Source organism: Sinohyriopsis cumingii, chromosome 1 (assembly GCF_028554795.1).
Source record: "Sinohyriopsis cumingii isolate HCF-2022 chromosome 1, ASM2855479v2, whole genome shotgun sequence".
Lineage (NCBI taxonomy): Eukaryota > Metazoa > Mollusca > Bivalvia > Unionida > Unionidae > Sinohyriopsis > Sinohyriopsis cumingii.
In genome coordinates this window covers 133,906,016-133,920,764 of record NC_142961.1, presented here as the reverse complement: position 1 = coordinate 133,920,764, position 14,749 = coordinate 133,906,016, and the positions used below count along the sequence as shown (strand labels likewise).

Below are 14,749 nucleotides of genomic sequence, written 5' to 3'. Positions count from 1 at the left end.
AGACTAAGGCAAATCACAATAAAAGTTTCAAATCGGCTTAATGTATATCTGTGCCACTGTTTTATAACCAGAGGGGTATAAACCAAGAGCTTGGACTACTCTCTGAGGCAACACTGACCAGGATTCTATACTATATAAAGATGGAATTATTTTTTGTTTGAGAGTGCTAATTCAGGGCAGACAAACATTCAGTTCCATCAGAAATAATGCTTATTATGTTTTGTTTACTAAGAAGTCCATTATTTCTGGTGGCTAAGTGATCTAAGGCACTAGCCTTTACAGAACACTGACATTTCACCTACATCCATGTGGGGTCAAGTCTCATGCTCAGGCCAACATCATTATGCAAGAAAGGTTGCCAGTAGCTATGCAAGAAAGCTTGCCAGTAGCTTCCTGTAGGTTGGTGGTTGTTCCCAAGGTCTTCCTGGGTTGGTTCTCCACCAAATGTACTGGCCACCATGTTTACCCTATCATGTGCTAAAAAATGGCATTAAATCTTGACAACCAACCAACCAACCATTCTTTCCATTTCATCCAGTTCAGATAAATGCTTCCCTCATATTCATCATTATGAATAAATATTTTCTAGATGGAGAGTGGACTGGTTTTAGTTTGCAACAAGTAGAAATTCATGGTGAATATAGATAGTCACGGATTACTAGCTTTCTCATGATTGGTACTGTGATTCTCCATCTGAACTTACCCAGAAGACAAGCAAATAATGTTCCTGTGACAGTTTGCATTGGCAATTCGAAGAGTACGTAATGAAGAATTTCTGGAGTGTTGGAGAGGAAAGAACGCAGGGCTATAGTATTCATAAAATAGTTTGGACAGTTTCCAAAATGTACCTGTTCAATAATTGGAATACATAAATAGATCTGAAAGTCATGCAAGACAGTCTTTGGAAATTATTAATACATAAAACTTGAATAACTGAGCAAGGAGGTGAAATTTTTTAATGCAAGTGGTTGTTTTAAGATGAGAAGGTTCTTAAAGAATTTATTGTTGAACAGTTATTTGTTGGATTGCGTGAGATAGGTGGTGGTTAATTTTGAACAGCTAGTGATGGGATTGATTGCAGTGGCCTTAACAGCTTTGTTAAGGTTTGGCTTAAATGTTTTCATTTCAATATTAGTTCATCATGCAAACCATGGGCTTGGTGATCATCAAAGCGGTTCTTTTCTATACCAGAATTCACAAGAATACTTAAATACACATCCCTTGAGATATCTGACAGCAGAGGCTGGAGTCCCCACAAAGAAAAATGACAGATTGGATGTAGGAAGATGGAAAATGGTACAACTCTATTAATATTTATCAATTTGCCTGTAATGTGAAGAAGATAGAGTGAAAATGGCCTCTTGCCAGACTTACAGACTGTTGTCTAATGTAAAGCTTCCCAAAGAATTGCAATGCCATTAATTATAACTAGACAAAAAGACTTGGTGATGTCGCCAAGTCATTTTCAAGCCCTCTTCAAGCCTTTGTGCCAGGAGAACACTTCCTCTGGTACAGTGACTAAATCAATTTTGCAACAATGGCAAACTTCCATGAATAAGACTCTTGAGAAAACACGAAACCTTAGGACACACACTGCAACACCGCGATTCTGTTTATATCTGCTCTATTTGGAGCCAAGCAGTTGTAAGATCAGTAGTGACTGTCATCTTCTTACAACGAGGTAAATACAAATATATCTGCATAGGTCAAAATTGTCAAGCCAGAATGTCACTGTTTTCACTGATAAATGGAACCAAATAAAAATACTGAATAGCGCAATCACAAGTGATACGAATCAGTTAAAATACTCTTTGCGGAGGATTCAGCATTCTCAATGGGCCAATCTTCCACCTGTCGAGTGGGGTTAGGACATGAGACAGCCCAGTACAATGCCTGGGCTTTCATGTCCTGAAGTACCTCTTAAGGATCTGCTTGTTAATTTTTATCTTTCCAAAAGACTTGAAATATTCAGTCTCAAAGGCTGTCAGCAGTAAATACACATTTGGAATGACACCCATGTAGGGCATTATCAATGATTCTCTACATCTTTTAGCAGAAATTATCCCTTCCTTTTTATAGTAAATCTGATAGTTATGGAAAATTGTAGAGGTTAGCATCTGGTTCTTACAGCAGTCTATAAAAGTTTGTTTACTACTACTACTAATACTACTACTACTACTACTACTCAAGAACTTGAAATTCAGAGGTGACTTCTGCCATGGCTCATTTTTAAAAAGGGAGGAATTTTTAAATATGGGAGATTATCAAAGAAAACTGAAATAGGACTTGAAAACATCGTATTCAACAGGGCTCAGAATTAACTTTGGTTTAGTACCAGTACTTTGATACTGTAGTTATAATATTTTCAGCCAAAATCGGGCTGTTACTGCTCCGTAGCCTAAGTGGTCCAGAACATCTGCCTTGGATGCAGGAGGTCAGGGGTTTGAACCCCGGCCAAGTTATACCAAAGACTTTAAAAAATGGTACAAGTAGCTACCTTGCTTGGCTCTCAGCATTAGGAAGTTAATGTTAAAACTGACCAGTCTGGTGTCAGGATAATATGACTGCATGGGACAATGTTACATGTCTGCGGCATGATGCCCCAGTGCTAGACATAACTATAAAGTGCCACACTGGAGACAGAGCAATATGACTAGAGTTTTTAAAGCTACATTAAAAATTGAACTCAACAAATAATTTTTTTAGGTACTTCCAAAATATCAATAACTAATAATAAATATTTTATTTAGGTACTACCAAAATATCAATAACTTCAAATAAATATTTTATTTAGGTACTTCCAAAATATCAATAACTTCTAATAAATATTTTATTTAGTTAGCAATATCAGGCTTGTTGCTAGCAAAATGCAAGCATGCTAGCATCAGTTTCAGGTCCTGACACTTTTTCACATATTTGGTTGAATATATGGCTTGATTTATATATATATATATATACATGTATATAAATTCTCATGAATCCAGACTTAATGTACCTTAGTACATCATCATTATTATTATTATTATTATTATTATTATTATTATATAGAACTCAACATTTTACAAATATTTTTTTTTACTCTGCTGAAAATTGTTTTATATTTTTAATGATTTCTCCAGAAGATTAGTTATTACAAAAGTGTACAGAAAAGTTATAGACAGATTAAATGTCTGAGCTTTTTCAGGATTTCTATACCAGAGTTTAATTTTAAAACGTTTATGGTTCTGTGTTTTTTGGTGATAATATTTGGAGAGAGGTTAAAATCCTATACGGGTACAAAATGTATAAATCACTCTGTAAAGTGGAGAAATAATTAGTGTTTTGGGAATATTTTAGCTTTGTCATGATGACTTTGAAAGTCGTTATTGTTTCGGTTACTGTGATTTCAGACCTCTGACCGATGAGGTGTTAATTTTACCTCCTGGTAGTAGATCACTTTTCCATTTACATTTTGTAGTGCACAAGCCAGACCTGCGCTTACTCCAATACAACTAAATTTGTGTTCTGAATTTAAATTGGATACCTGTAAAAAGATCAGGCTGGAGAGATGGTTATTTTTTGATTAGATATCAGATGAAACAATATATACTTATGCTAAATTATGAAGACTTGAAAGAAAAAAGGATTGTACCAAGCTGTCAATGAATCCAGCATGGCCTTTCTTATCTTGTTAACTACGGAGTGTAGGAAGGTATCAATTGAAGCCCTGTACGCCAGTAGTTACATCATATTATACAATGAATGTCTTGTCCAACAAAATGGAATAAAATATTGGAAAAATTATCACTGACCTTAAATAATTGGGAAAACATTGCTGTAATAGTATTCAAACTGTTTTTTCTTTGAATGACCGAGAGTGGTAGGCTAGGAGGACAGAGGAATATTTTCTTTTAGTTGTTTCCTTCATGTCACTTATGTATCAGAGGAGCAGTAGTTCAGTGGTTGGAAAGTTGGACTCCTATGCAGGAGTACTAAGTTTGATACCTAAACAAGGACAGGATAGGTGACATGTTTAGTCATTTGGCAAAACTACAATAATCTAATTGTGCAACAAAAACAAAACAAAACCAAAAGGTAGAACACCTTGTGCATCTCATATACTCACCAAAAATAAAACAGATGAATTAATATACTAAATAAAACAGATGCATAACTATACCAATTAAAACAGATGCATTAATATATCAATTAAAACAGATGCATTGATATATCAATTAAAACATGTAATAATATATCAATTAAAACATGTAATAATATATCAATTAAAACAGATGCATTGATATATCAATTAAAACAGATTCATTAATATATCAATTAAAACATGTAATAATATATCAATTAAAACAGATTCAATAATATATCAATTAAAACAGATGTATTACTATATCAATTAAAACAGATGTATTAGTATATCAATTAAAACAGATGTGTTACTATATCAGTTAAAACAGGTGCATTATGATATCGGTTAAAATAGATGCATAACTATATCAATTAAAACAGATGCATTATGATATCGGTTAAAATAGATGCATAACTATATCAGTTAAAACAGATGCATTATGATATCAGTTAAAATAGATGCATAACTATATCAATTAAAACAGATGCATTGGTATATCAATTAAAACAGATGTACTAATATACAAGTTAAATCAGACACATTACTATATCAATTAAAACATGCATTACTATATCAATTAAAACATATGCATTACTATATCAATTAAAACAGATGCATTACTATATCAATTAAAAAAGATGCATTACTATATCAGTTTAAACAGATGCATATCAGGGAGGTTTACGATCTTAGTGGTTAGCTTGATGGTCTCATCCACAGGAGTACCAGGTTGAGTCACCAGGCCAGTCAACTGCCATTTTGCGTCCCTAAGCAGGACACTTTACTCTTAATTGCACAGCAACTATTTGAAGCCATTTGGCAAGAACACCTTAATTGAGTACAACCAAATTATTATGTACAGGTACTCCCCAAGATACATAAACTGTGACATATGTAAACTTGCAGATACATAAATGAACAGACTGTTTTTCGATCTTCAAATTGAATGTACCCACAGTATATATTTCTGCTTTTCCCCTTTGGTAAATGTGTAAATCATTTCTGTTACATTTTTTCGTAATCTTAACGACTTTTATTGGGTTTTGTTCAAGTTACCTTTCACCATGATGTCAAAGCCATATGTAGCCTAGTAAAACCCAATATATATATATATATATATATATATATATATATATATATATATATATATATATATATATATATATATATATATATATTTGTTTTGAAAAAAAAAGCTTCTCATATGTCAGTATCTTTTTATGTGTGATTTGGATTTTTAACATAGCTTTAACAGGTTTAGTCATATCGTTGCAATGTCTGCATTATGTCATTGCAATGTCTGCATTATGTCATTGCAATGTCTGCATTATGTCATTGCAATGTCTGCATTATGTCATTGTGATGTCTGCATTATGTCATTGCGATGTCTACATTATGTCACTGCGATGTCTGCATATGTCATTGCAATGTCTACATCATGTCATTGCAATGTCTGCATATGTCATTGCGATGTCAACATCATGTCATTGCGATGTCTACATTATGTCAGTTTATAATGATGACTAGGACTGGGGCATCATGTCGCGAACATGTAACATCATGTCCTACGCAGACACATTATCCTGACACCAGACCAACCAGTCCTGACACTAACCTCATAATGCTGAGTGCCAAGCTAGGCAGCTGTTACTACCATTTTTATAAATCCTTGTATGACTCGGCTGGGGTTAAAACCTACGACCTCCCACATCCGAGGTGAGTATTCTGACCACTAGGACACCGGAGCAGTATTAGTATGTGTTTGACACAAACATATTCTCCAGCTTTTTTGTATTGTTAAAGGGGACCAGAAAGTTGCAGAATTTTATAATGTTATAAAAGAAGCCAGTATTTTTTATGAAAGGTGTATGTTTAGAAACCACTTGGGTCCCAAAAGAGTCTTTTTATTTGAAAACTTTCTCAGTGCTTGAGAGATAATTGCATGTGAAAAATGTGTAGGCACATGGTTCTGGGGAACCTTGAAAACAAAACAAATTTAGTTTACAAGGGATTTAATGATCAGTTTGCATCTTTGTTACATGTCCAGTACAGTTGTTAATTTGCTTGAAATACCGTTAGACCTACCTGCATATTTGTAAATTCTTGCTTAGTAAAAAAACAAATAATCTTGCCATTTAGATAGGGTGAATGGTTTCTGTCATTTGCAATATGTTGTCTGTCCCTAAGAATCCTTAATTGTGAGGACCAAGTGGTTAAATTTTCAGTGAGGCAAGAAACTAGTTGTTGATTTATTGTTTTACCTGTGACCATTTGGGTATGTCTCCTGGATCTTGACACAGTACTGATTTCCACCATGTGGGTGGGAGTCAGACCCACATCTTGAGATTAAAGAAGATAAACTAAGCTCCTTTTGGCTTTAAGCTGGACTTGAATAAAGAACAAATGATGGTACTGTTAAAGTGGCCACAGTTGCGACACAGAGGGTGCACCTTGAAAATTCCCATTGCTTAGAGAAGTTAATTTTGACATGGTCAAGCAATAACCAGATGGAGCTGAAAATTTATATTACTTATAACTTGCATTGGTCCAGCAAGTAAAATTGTTAACAGGTTTGTGAAAATATAAAATAAACTTGCCCAAGGGCAATTATACTTTTAGTCAAGTTGGTAAAGGCCAGATTGTATTTGGTCCTATGCTCAGTGTTAAAACAACAATATACTGCTGATGATACTAAATGGATAAAAGCTGAACTCAGACTCTTCATTGTTTCATTGTGATCAGACATTGTGATGAATCTTCAACAATTATGCTAAAACTTGAACTTCACATTTTTGCCCTTACAAATTCAGCAGCAAAATAAATACTTTGATTTTTAATTTTTGATGTAATTAATCAATTTATCGTTTGGACTTCATTCAGAACATGGTAGGATTTTTTCATGTATCTAATTACAGACTTGTTTTACCGTGCCTCTATTTACCCAACAAAAAAGAAGTGCCTCTATTTACGTAAGAGAAAGTAAATTGCTGCTAGGATCTTATTTCTTCAAAAAAAATTATGGCAAAATAATTTGTCAGCAGGATCATAATTTTTTTTTCTTCTTTCTATTGTTAATGTTAACTGCCATCATAGTCAAATTCTGATGGTATTAGTTCAGTAGGGTCTCTTGTCTTTATCACTTTGCAGATTGCTGCCCCCCCCCCCAACACACACACACACACACTTGCTCAGTCATCTGCAGGTAACCAGTAGAATGTGTGCTGAAATGTCATTTCATCGTTGTTTTTCCTTTGCAGTACAGGCCTAGAATCTTGCATAACATTGTAGCAAGAAGGACTAGCTGGGTGAGAAATTGATTGCTGAATCTTCACTAGTCCTTTGCACAAAACAATGTCAGACACCTAGAAATTTACCAGCCATCAGGCTATTTCAATTATAAAGACTACTTGTTGAACAGGAAATGTGCAATCCTCTGGCTAGTGAACTACTGTGTATACTAGCTTCTAAGTCCAACTGCAAACTGCACAGACCCAGATTATGCAGTTAAGAGTGTGTGTGTGTGATTTAGATTTTTTTATGTAGCTTTTACAATTTTCCGGTCATATCGCTATGATGTCTGCAGTGTGGCAGTTGAAGGTGATGTCTAGCATTGGGGCATCATGCCGCAGACATGTAGAATGATGTCCAACCCAGTCACATTGTCCTGACTCCAGGCTGACCAGTCTAACACTAACCTCTTAATGCTGAGCACCTAGCGAGGCAGCTGTTAGTACCATTTTTAGAAGTCTTTGGTATGACTCGGCTGGGGTTCGAACCCAGGACCTTCTGCATATGAGACGGATGCTCTAACCACTAGGCCACCGGAGAGGTCCAGTTAAGAGTAATCACTGGAATAAATAACATAGACTCTGATGTGCAGGATCTTTGTCGTTTGCAGTTTGATTCAACTTAAATGAGTATATACAGTACTGTTAATTTGAAGCCCAGTGTAATGATAATACTATTATTAATAAAAGTTTATTCATTTCAAATGAATTGCTTATGCATTTTATTTGGAGAGAGAGAAGGAGAGATGCAATTCTCAGAACAAAACTTGACAAGTCCATCAGTTTGTAAGTATATATATTAAACAATTTATTTGGAGAGACAGTTGGATAACACGTGATTTATATTTTCCAAATTAAAGAGTTGATTAGGCCATAAATTCATTCATAATTTTAATTTCAGGTGATCCAAACAAAACACTGACAGAATTTCAGAATTCACAAAATTTTGTGATCAATTTTTCCAACAGGTATTTCTTTCTTATGCTTTTGCTTTCTCTTTCTTGTTTTCTTAAACACATACACAAATATACAAATAATGTGCATGCAGTTACTTTCACTGTTACAGGTCATTGCCATCTCACATCTGTCTGCATGGGTTTGGGTCTCGGGTTCAGCCATAGATGTTAAAAACGTTAAAATTAAAATAAAAAACGTAAAAAAAAACGCATTTTTTCTCAACAAATAAAAAACGAAAGAAAATGTTCCAGTAGTTTTTAGGCAACACAAAAATCAATATTTTACTTATTTACACGCTACATACCAGTTTTAAAGTTTCAGTGATACAAATGTATACATGCCTGGCTTACACTACCAGAGATAAGCACTATGTTGTAGCATGTTTACATAAAGTATCATAGGCTACTATCATAGATTCATTATTGATAGATATTTGTTATCTAGAGTATGACAGAGGACCGCCTGTATGGCCGATGATAAAAAAAGATGGAAGTACCAAATATAAAAAATGCAAAAAAATAAAAAACGTAAAAAAAACGCATTTTTCGAGGTAAAATAAAAAACGAAAAAAAACAATTTTTTCATCTATGGGTTCAGCCAGCGTGGGTATGTGAGAAAGCTTGCCATTAGTTCTTATGGGTCGGTGGTTCTTTCCGAGGTTTTCCCGGGTTTATCCAACATCATTTATACTGGCCGCCATGTATAGCCTATCTTGTGCTGAAAATTGGTGTTAAACCCTGCAACAACAACATGCAATTACTTAGTGTGTTAAACCTTTATATTGCTATTTACCCTGCAGTCTTGGCAGAGAGAGGATAATTTTTGAGTAATTATTTTTAGGGTCTACAAATAATTAAAGATCAAGGGTAAATTACAAGTTTCCCCTGATAAACATATATGTTGCAAGATGTCTATTTCTTTATGAAATATTGGAGGACAGAAATGATTCTGGTTTTTATGGATGGTTTGTCAAAAGAATAAATTGTACACCCTTTTTTTCAGTGGACAGAATGTTACAGATGATACAGTTAATGAATGTATAGAATTGGTTTAAATGTACAGAAAAGCATTGTCCTACAGAATTTGGCAAGTCATTACATCATTGTAGAATTTTGCTGTGCATTGCATTATATTCACATTTCTGAACAATGAACAGAATGAATCTTTTGTGACCTTAAATTACTGCATCATGCGTTTAAAATTTCACCGTAAATCTCAGTGAATGCGATAAAGCCCTGAGAAAATTTCAGTTGATGTCTTCATTTCCTATTTTATGCCTATCATATTTTGTACAAATGCACTTGTTTCTGAATGATTTAGCTATAGCTTAATATTTGATACAATTCAAACTGTTCAAAAATGGAATCTGATGCTCAGGTGTTGCTCTCTTTTGTAAAAAGGTTAATCATCTATTTGAAAGAGCAGAGCTCTCCAAGAGTCGGAGTTGCTCAAGTTTGGCCCTATTTGACATTAGTTGTATAAAATTGTGATTTAGTCTATCATCCTGGCATTTGTTTAAAAAAAAAAAAGGTTTAAGTCTTTTAAGTAGTTTTTCATCATTTTTGTTTATCCAATCATCCAATGATGGTGTTGAACTCCAAGGGTTCAGAAATTATTTTTTGAATGCATGGCAGTACTGTGTAATTAAAAATTCCAGGATATTCATTCATTCTGCAACTAATGGAATAATTCAACCTAATGAAGCAGGTCAGATGTTTTTATACTTTCGTTTTCAAAATGCCATTTAATTTCTTTGTGACACCAAAACTTCATGCATACATTACTGGTGTCGATCCCAAAAATATTAATTTTTGTCATGTTTCATTTTCACAAATATTTTTGCTGTTGTTGTTTCTAGTTTAGAATCATAAAATTAAATTTGCACAGATCTATACGTTTCTATTAGTTTTAATTGATGGTCAGTTTGGAAATTAATTATTTTACAATCTAGTTGATTCATGAAATAGAGCATTATCTTTGAAGGAGGTTTGACGCTTTCAAATACTGCATATAACCTTTTATATCTTAAATCAAACTCCAACTAAAAAGATCTGCCATAGCATAATTTTCTTGCAAATCAGGGGTCTATACCGTTTGCTTTAACAGATTACTCCAATCAACTGTACAGACACAGATCTGCTGGCACACTATGAGATAACAGATCTGGGTCTGTGCTGTTTGCAGTTGGACTTGACATAAGCAATTATATACAATACATTACTACTGTTGCCCAAAGCTATTGGATCATATTTCACACAGAACAATTTTATATGCACATTTATATGAGACCAACAAAAATGCGATACTGTCATTATCATTATTCATTAACCATGATGCTTCTTACAATTTTCTTCCCCAGTTCTTTATTTCGGTTCTGGAAGTTCATGTTTCATAGGAAAATATATCTATATCTTCCCTTCAGGATGTTTATAGATTTTATGACTTGTTCTTCTTTCCACATTTCAGCGCAAGTGTTGAAACAACATATCAACATCTTCTTTCAACACCAACAACAACATCAGTGGCAGCAATAGGAACTAGTGACAGTTCATCATCAAGTAGCGATAATAGTCCCACAACAACTATCACAATGCAGGCATACATGGGAAATCAGAATGCCGCATCTTTTCAGGCATTTTACCCCAATCCTTCCGCACAGAACCCCTACGCAATGCCCACATATCCAGTCCAAGATAGTAAGTGTGAATTTTGTTTTACCTGGTGTGAAAATACGTTTAACCTCTATTATCTGAACTCATCAAGAGCTTGAAAATTGATTAAATTACTCTGGAGCTTGGATAATTGACCCTATCATCACTCCACAACAGCTGTGAACTGAGGAATCAAATGTTTGTAGTGATTACTGATAAGACAGGCAATAAACTTCATACACTTTAGACACCTCCTCATCCAATTGTGACAAAATTTGTTGTTACTCTCATTGACATAAAAACTATCACACTTTAAAATACTAACTCATTTTTTATCTATATCTGTACCAGCTCGTAACTTGTGCCTCAGTATTTCCTAGGAAATATATGGTAGTGGAGGATTTATATTTATTAATATCTTTGTGCAACGTAAGATGCATGGATGACACGTTCAAAACACATTCCTTGCGCCTTTCCTACGAGGTTAAAGTGATCAACTGATTTATTTTTTTCTTCATTTTTGTTTTCTTACGTTTTAGCCACTATAAAAGATCCCACTTGGCAAGACTAATATAAGTTGTGAAAACATTTGGTACAGTCAGTGTAAAAATGAACAGTTAAATTTTTTTTTAGAATCTAGCAGTATGAAATAGTAAGCTATCCTATGACTACCAGTAAGAAACAAAAACCTACAAACACACTAAAGGTCTCTTGAAGTTTTCTTAGAATTCATTATGTCTTAAAGCTTTGTTATCCATGGTAAATATAAAATATGACACCATCTTTTGGTTAATCAGATTCCCAAATCTGAATCTGCATTCCTAATCCGTGTTTTATTCCGCTCAAATTGTACATCTGTCAATTTTGTATAAAAGCAACAGGATCTGGTTGACAAATAGTCATTGATTGTAAGAGACATATGCTAATTCTTCTAGAATGGTACACAATCAATAATATATGCTGATGAGATTTTGACACATTGTTTACAAACAGATGAAGAAAAAATATGTGGACATCTCGAAGGACATTTTTTTATTGGAAATATGCTTATTTACATAGAAATTTGTTTCGGGTTGTTCCATATAAACCTACATGGAAGACCAGGGAAGACACGTTTTAAAAAGAAATGCCAGGGCACTCTGATTACTGAAAGAGTTCATATGAAAATGGTAAAAATTTTAAGTACATTGAATGTGCCTTACCTGGATCACCAATATGTTTTACTGGAACATCATCGAAAACCCAGAATTAATATAAGGTGCATTATCTACATGTAATGATAAGGTGCCCAAGCCCATTAGGGTAAACTGATATGTCCCCCTTTAGCTTTGATCATTGCCTTATTCAAAGTTTGAAAAATTTGACATATTATAGTTGATATTATACGCTATTTTTTGAAGTTCACTTATTATCCTTTTCTAAATAATATTACGAAATAAAACGGGATCAAATAGTTTCATTGTCATTCATAAACCTTGGCTTGTGAGACGGGATTGCCCTTACTTTGCACTACTATTAACCAGTAACCCCATGCTATAATATAAAAGAGATCACTAGCCACCCAGAATTCACTTTAGTATTGTTTCATTCAACAAACTTTCCACTATATCGTTGTAGCTGCTTTTCTAACTGGCCTTTTTTCATAATGCAAAGGGGGCTAGGGGTGGATGAGTGGTCTAAAGTGCTCACCATTACAGATCACTGCCATCTCACCTGTCTGCATGGGTTCAAGTCTCAGATTCGGCCTATGTAGGTATGTGAGAATGCTTGCCAGTAGTTTCTTGTGGATCGGTGGTTCGTTCGGGGGTTTTCCTGGGTTCTTTCTCCACCATTAATACTGGCCGCCATGTATAGCCTATCTTGTGCCGATAAATGGTGTTAAACCCCACAACAACAACAACTCTTATCACGAAATCTCTTGACAATGCTTTGGCTGCTTCAGATACCCACTATAGTGTGAGGATGTTACTTGAACAAGAGTTTAATGCAAAGTACTTGTACATGTTTATTTCATGCAATGTACTTGTACTTGCTTATTTCATGCAGTATACTTTTACATGCTTATTTCATGCAATGTACTTGTACATGCTTATTAATGCAGTGTACTTGTACATGCTTATTTCATGCAGTGTACTTGTACATGCTTATTTCAAACAGTTTATTTGTACATGCTTATTAATGCAATGTACTTGTGCATGCTTATTTCATGTATTGTACTTGTACATGCTTATTAATGCAGTGTACTTGTACATGCTTATTTCATGCAGTATACTTGTACATGCTTATTTCATGTATTGTACTTGTACATGCTTATTAATGCAGTGTACCTATACATGCTTATTAATGCAGTGTACTTGTGCATGCTTTTTTCATGCAGTGTACTTGTACTTTCTTTTTTCATGCAGTGTACTTGTATTTGCTTTTTTCATGCAGTGTACTTGTATTTGCTTCATGATGATGAATGACGTTTTTTTTATTTGTTCTTTTTAAAAGATATTTTATTCCAAAATAATATTGTGTCACCTGGAGATAAGTTGGCCTGTCACGTTGATGTTTATGTGGGTTATAATATTCCCTTAATTGTTCAAAGTCTGTAAGCTGTTTAACATTTTAATATTCATACACATGCAATATTTGATAGTACATGAACACCAGTCAATTTATGCAGCAGTAGGATACAAAAAGTGGAGTACAGATGAGTCACCAGAATAGGGTACTGTGTTGCCATCACAACATGTGTGACCACATGATGTCATTCGTCACTTTCTGCAAGTCATTTTATGATTGGATTGGATGATTAATACAAGATACTATTACTTGGACATCAACAGCAAGTCCACTACTAGTATTCAACTTATATTTTTGACTGTTTAATGTTATTAATATATAGATCAGCACATCGTAGACCATGATCTGTCTTTACTTAATCTGCTAACAGGACAGGGTTGACAATTTTAGCTATGCTTAACTCGTTAACCTGTGGAGGTTTTCGTCATTTTCACTGAGTGGGAAACACATTTTGGGGGCTTTTTCTGCATACATCCTAATACATTGACTTCCAATAGATTTTTGGTGAACCTAATGCCTAGTTGTGTTAGAAGGGTAATTTTTTATTGGCTCTTTGGCTCATGCTTCGCCTGTCTGTGTGCAGTTCAGATTGGTCTACCTTCAATCTGAGGCCAGAAAGTCACCAATCTGGACACAAAATCGGATTCTGACAACAGGCAAATTTTTGGTGGAAAAAAATCAGGTCCAAGAAGTTATGATTTTCCCTCTGTATTTTTGTAGTGCAACTAAAAAGTCCACATTATTTGATATCATTGTAGAGCTGCATCTGTTTACCTTCTATAATACCACCCACTTTATTGTATCTTAATGACCTTAATGCTATAGAGCTCGGAAGTAGGGTACTACCTCCTGACATGTAAACCAGGCACCAGGGGTTAATGAATTAAGATTTCTTGCAGATATCATCTTCCAGATCTGTGGTCACATTATGTGCTTGCAGATTTGGGCCATTTTAGTCATTCTGCTTAAACCATTTTTGGGCAATGACCAGATTAGGTTGATGGTGTTGGCCATGCTACCCATCAGATGTTAAAAAATGGCCACTTGGGTAGGAAAGTTCAAATTATTATGGTTTATCTCTGCAACCCACTCAAAACAGCATGGCAACCCATGCGTTAACAGCCACTGACTTAAAGCTAAATGTGAATAGTGAAACTCCAGAT

General features: G+C 34.5%; 1 protein-coding gene across 5 annotated transcripts in view; it reads left to right on the top strand.

The window, feature by feature from the left end:
- Positions 1-14,749, top strand: part of LOC149807888 (protein phosphatase EYA1-like) — a 365,190-nt gene that overhangs the window by 265,907 nt on the left and 84,534 nt on the right. For all 5 annotated transcript variants that reach the window (XM_089971692.1, XM_089971683.1, XM_089971677.1 and 2 more), the window contains 2 exons: positions 8,312-8,378; positions 10,834-11,063. In XM_089971692.1, the coding sequence (XP_089827818.1) occupies positions 8,312-8,378; positions 10,834-11,063 (297 nt within the window). The remainder of the gene's footprint in view (positions 1-8,311; positions 8,379-10,833; positions 11,064-14,749) is intronic.